The sequence below is a fragment of the Chrysochloris asiatica genome, unplaced genomic scaffold (assembly GCF_000296735.1).
Source record: "Chrysochloris asiatica unplaced genomic scaffold, ChrAsi1.0 scaffold00085, whole genome shotgun sequence".
NCBI classification, from domain to species: Eukaryota; Metazoa; Chordata; class Mammalia; order Afrosoricida; family Chrysochloridae; genus Chrysochloris; species Chrysochloris asiatica.
This window is the reverse complement of record NW_006408603.1, coordinates 10,052,187-10,058,044: the sequence shown is the minus strand read 5'-3', so window position 1 is coordinate 10,058,044 and position 5,858 is coordinate 10,052,187. Positions and strand designations below refer to the sequence as shown.

The window sequence follows — 5,858 nt, the reverse complement described above, 5'->3', positions numbered from 1 at the left end:
GGTAGTTTCGAACCGCTGACCTTAAGGTTCGCAGCCCGATTCGTAACCGCTACGCTACCAGAGCTCCTTTGGAAACCCTATACAGGGTTGTTATTGGTCGGAAACCGACTTGACGGCACTTAATAACAACAACAAAAACTATGTTAAATGAAATACATTATTGTTGCTTTAATAATTCAGTAAACTTTTATATTCCCCATATATTCATCCATTCTGGTACTATTTATTCCTTATCATTCTTCCCTTTTTCTATTTAGGCTGAATCAATTATCTCAGCTTTCTTTTGCATGAGAACATCTTTATTCTACATTTTTTTCAAAAATATTTTTGGTAGATTTAGTATTTAGGGTTGACAGGTTTATTTTGATTTTTTGTTTTTTTTCTTTCAGTAGTGTAAAATTTTTAATACATTACCTTCTGGCTATGATATCTCCTGTTAGAGGTCAGCGGTCATCTTATTGTTTCCCTGTAGATAGGATATCTTTTTAACAATTCTATCTTTATCTTTTAATTTTCATAGATTGACCATGATATATATGCCTGATTATGATGTGGTTTTCTTATTTTTTTCTAAAGAAAAAACTTCTTTAGCTATGCTGAATTTCTTGAATCTTTAGGTTGATAACTTTCATCAGATTTTTTGCTTTTATATCATTTTGTACGCTCCTTCTGTACTCCAGTTGCATGTGTTTTATAGATCTTTTGACTATATTTTCTTTTTTTTTTATTTTCCATTCTTTCCCTTCTGTGCTTTAATTGGATATATTCAATTAATATGACTTTGAGTCACCTTCTTCTGTGTTCTGTTTTGTCCAATCTGTTGTTTAAACCTATTTGTTGTTGCTGTTACGTGCCATCGAGTTGGTGCCAACTCACAGTGACCCTGAGTAGAGTTTCTGAGGAATAGCTGGTGAGTTTGAACCACTAGCCTTATGGTTCAAACCTGCCTTGCAATCCAGCGCATTATCCCACAGCACCACACCAAGACTCCAAATCCTATTTAGTATGTTGCAATTAATATGTACGAATTTGCCCTCTTTTTAGTTGCTATACAGGTTTTGACAATTGCATACTGTCATGTAACCAACACCACAATAAAGATAAGAGCAATTCTGTCACTAGAACATTCTATCATGCCCTTTTTAGAAAACCTTACTATCTAGCCTCTACACTCTGTTAGCAATTGATCTCTTTTCTGTGTCTGTAGTTTTGCACTTTTAATAATATCACATAAATAGGATAATACAGTGTAAGTTTTTCATTTAACAGAGTGTTGTTGTTAAGTGCCGTTGAATCGGTTCCGACCAATAGCGACCCTGTATAGGGTTTCCAAGGAGCAGCTGGTGAGCTTGAACCAACGACCTTGCAGTTCAAACATCTTTGCAGTCTGATGCATTAATCCACAGTGCCACACCAGGACTCCTAACAGAATGTCATGCACATTAATTCATGTTGCATGTAGTAGTATTTTCATTACTTCTTATTGCTGAGTAGAATTCCATTGCATAGCTGTATCTTAGTTTTGTATTCTATTCACTGGTTAGAGGACATTTGGATTGTTTCAAGTTTTTATCAATTATGAATAAAGCCATTATAAACATTCAGCTTTTTGTGTAAAACAGGCATTTCATTCACTTGGGTAAATACCTAAGAGTGAGATTTCTGGGTCATATGGTAAATATATGTTAAATGTTACAAGAAATTGCAAGACTGTTTTCCAAAGACTGTACCATTTTATATTCCTACCAGCAATGTATGAGAGTCATTTATTGTATTCTTAATAAATGTGTATTTAGTTTTAGAATATTATTTGCTGAACTACTCTGTGTTTTTTATACCTTTACTCTGTTTTTTCCTCTCTTACTTACTGTTGTTCTTACTAAGTGTTGTGGGATTGATCGACTCATAGCAACCCTGTATAGGGTTTCATAGGTATAAGTCTTTGTGGGAGCAGGAAACCTTATTTTCTCCCTGGGAGAGGTTGGTAGTCTTAAATGATGACCTTGTGGTTCACAATCCACAGAACCCCCACTATGCTTTGTCTTATTTACTGTAAATATGTTATTTTGAAGGAGTCCTGGTGTGACACTGGGGTTAATGATGCTGGACTGCAAAGTTGGTTTGAACTGCATGTTGGTGGTTCAAGCTCACCAGCTGCTCCTTGGAAACCCTATGTAGGGTCACAGGGTCACTATGGGTCAGAACCAACTCAATGGCACGTAACAATAACAACATGTTGTTTTGAATACTTTGCTAACTCCAGTATCTGGGTCATCTTGGGTTTGCTTTCATTTGCTGTTTCCATCACTTGAGTATTATACATTTTTTCCTGGTTAACTTGTCTAGTTATCTTTTATTGTATGCTAGACATTTTGGATGACACTTTGCAGAAACCCTACATTCTATATTCTTTTAGAATTTTGTTTTGTTGTTTTTAAATGCCCTTAACTCGGTTCCAACCCATAGTGACCCTGTATCAGGTTTCCGAGGACCTGCTGGTGAGCTTGAACCTCCAACCCTGAAGTTCAAACAGCTTTTCAGTCTGACGCATTAACCCAGAGCACCACACCAAGTAGTTAACTTGCTGTTAGTCCTAAAGCATGATCCTAGTGCTGGATGTTACATAACCCCATTCTTTCTACTCTGTCAAGGTCAGAATGCCAGTGTTTCCCCCCCACCCCCCCGGTAGTTGTTCTCAGTTTGATCTTCCTAACTATTGTCCTGCACATTTGCAATTTAGGATTTAGCCATGGATCCCAGGTAGACCCTCTACACATTTTTAGGATATTTTCTAACTGGCTTCTTTATAGTACCTATCTTCAAAACTTTTACTTCAGCTATCCTAAATGCTGATCTTTCTTCCTCTTCTATTGCTTTCTGCTTAGACTCTACTTCCAGTTTTGTTTGAAAATATGCCCAGGGAAAAGTCCAGGTAGAATGCAGGCCATCTTCTGCAGTTTCCATTGCTCAGGTATCTCAGCCATAAGCTGTTATCCATTACTAGGAAACTGATTTCATTTAGTTTGTCCAGTTATGCTGCTTATGGGGGTACTGGTGGTTGTGTGCAGTTGAGTCAGTCCTAACTCGTAGTGACCCTGTATAGGATTTCTGAGGCTGTAAATCATAATGGGAGCAGAACGTTTCATCTTTCTCCCATGGAACAGCTGGTAGTTTCAAACTGCTGATCTTGAGGTTCACAGCCCGATTTGTAACCACTACACTAGAGAGAAGAATGGGGACAGGTCAGACCTTACATTAGTCTAACTGGGGTTTTGGAAGGTATCCTACAAAAAGAAGCTCTTGAGCTTGAATGAATCTGACATAATAGAAGAGAAAGTTTACTGCATGGATATTATTTTTTTGAGCAGAAACAGAAAAATAGACAAAATTCATCAAAAGGAAATCAAATTTACTGTAATGGACTGTGTGAACTTAGATGAGATGTTAGTTGAGAACTTTTAAAAATTGCTAGTTTTTAGTTCTGGAGCTCTAGTGAATGTTCTTAGTCTGATTGGAGATGTGAAGACAAAGTGGCTCAGTGTACATAGCTGTTATTGTTAAGTACCATTGAGTCAGTTCCAACTCATAGCGACCTAGTATAGGGTTTCTGAGGAGTGGCTGGTGGTTTTGAACCACTGACTTTGCAGTCCAGTGTTTATCCTACAGAGACATAGTAGCCAATGCTTATTTAATGAAGGAAAAGATACAGCTCAGTATGGTGGTGGTGGTGTAGTCAGCTCTGTCTAACAGAGACCCTGTATAGAGTTTCTGGGGCTGTAAATCTTCATAGTAACAGAAAGCCTCATCTTTCTCCCGAAGAGCTACTGTAGATTTGAACTGCTGACCTTGAGGTTAGCAGCCCAACTCATAATCCACTACGCCACCAAGGCTCCTTCATAGATCAGTATGTTACTGGAGTGCTACACACCATGCCTTTACAACAATTCTGTAAGGCATAAGTTCTATGATTTTATTTTGTTTAATAAATAAATAAATAAGGAGATATACTGAGTTTGTAAACTGGATAATCAGCTTATCCAAAGACTTAAAAGAAAGTGATCAAGGTTGGACCCAAACCCAGATCTATCTGATCCCATAGGCTGTGCTCTAAGCCACTATATTATATACTTTTTCAAAGTTGAGTTAAATGAGTCAATGGTTAATTTAAAATATTTTTAAAATCTAGCCTGAGTAATTTATATTGCATTGTATATAGTTAAGAAGAAATGAATTGTAACCTCTTATTACTTTGAATAATAATCCAAAGTTACCATTTTTTAAAAAAAATAAAGTATGAAAAATACTGGTATTAAATTTTCCCAGCACTATTCATTGGTTAGTAATGAATACTGTTTGTGAATTAACAAGAATTTAATTGTAATTTACCATCTTAGCTGGCATGAATATAATCCTTTAAAATAATATAATGGAAAGAGCACAAACTTTGAATAAAGTAGCCATGGGTTCAAATCTACACTGCCACTTACTAGCTGTGTGAGTTGAATAAATTACTTAATCTTAAACCTGAATACCTGCTTTTAATTCTGTCCTATTAGGTTACTGTAAAAGTTAAATGAAGTATCTCACTTCACTGCTACTGGAGCTCTTTTTGATAGACATTGTTTTAGTGTTTATAGAGCTGAATTCACAAGAAAACCGATTTAGTGCAATCCAAATGTTACTTATTTTAAAAAGTATTTTCAATATTACTGAGTATAGTTCCTTAATCTAATTATAAAAGCTTTAACTATGCTGTGTTGTTGTTAAGTACCTTCCAGCGGGTTCCAACTCATAGTGACCCTGCGTAGAGTTTTCTAAAAGCAACTGGTGAGTTAGAACCACTGACCTTGTGGTTCAGACTGACCTTTGGGGTCAAGTGCTTTTCCTACGGCTCCATACCAGAAATCTATGTAGTCTTGTTTTTCCTCTCCATTTTTCTTTTTAAAAAAATAGCTTCACATTCTCAAGGCAATTAACCAGTTTATTTGGTGTGCTTTCTTGTGGAGAAAAGGGACAGAGCTTGGGAGATACCTTGTTTCCTAAGAAATTAAAAATGTATTCACAGAAAGAAATTGAAGTTTCTTAAAATATTTTTGCCTTGTTATTTTAGGGTAAAACTCATTCCCAGCTCTTGATAATTGATCGTGGCTTTGATCCTGTGTCCACTGTCCTGCATGAACTGACCTTTCAGGCAATGGCATATGATCTACTACCGATTGAGAATGATACATACAAGCAAGTATAACTTGAAGGGCATATACAAACAGGACAGAATATGAGCAGCTAATCATTATGTGGGGGAATCTGAAAGCCACTGTAACCTTACTTATCCAGAGATTTCATGTTTTCTTGTCCCTGTCATCAGAATCTTTAAAATATGTTCACTTTCTAAGTTAATGAGTAATTTGACTGCTTCAAAGCTTTTTGGTATATTTGTTTCCTTATCTAAGTCCACAACAAAGCTACTTTTAAACAGGTGGAATTTTGACTTTTCACTTTTTTTAAGAGTAAATACCAGGCTGATTATTACATTTATTGAAATGGAATCCAACGTCAAAATGGTTAGGCTGGAATTATTCTGAATCATGCATCCTAAAGTATCAGTGTGTGTCAGTATAATATTTCTAAAAGATTAGAACACTAGAAAAAAATGAAATGGCTGTTAAGAATAGTCACAGCTTTTCTATTTTGGTACTTTTATCAACTTAACTTTGAATAATGTATCATATTTACTTTAAAAGTAGTAAGTACAAATAAAAAGCTAGATGAAGAACAAAACTTTCCTGTCAAAGAACCATTTTAGTATATATCTGTGTATTATTTATGTGTGTTTATATTGAATACATATATTACTTTAT

The 5,858-nt window shown here is 35.6% G+C and overlaps 1 protein-coding gene across 1 annotated transcript in view; it reads left to right on the top strand.

Moving 5' to 3' along the window:
- Window positions 1-5,858, top strand: part of STXBP3 (syntaxin binding protein 3) — a 70,563-nt gene that overhangs the window by 31,178 nt on the left and 33,527 nt on the right. Inside the window, exon 9 of the mRNA XM_006866007.1 lies at window positions 5,111-5,239. Within this exon, the coding sequence (XP_006866069.1) occupies window positions 5,111-5,239 (129 nt within the window). The remainder of the gene's footprint in view (window positions 1-5,110; window positions 5,240-5,858) is intronic.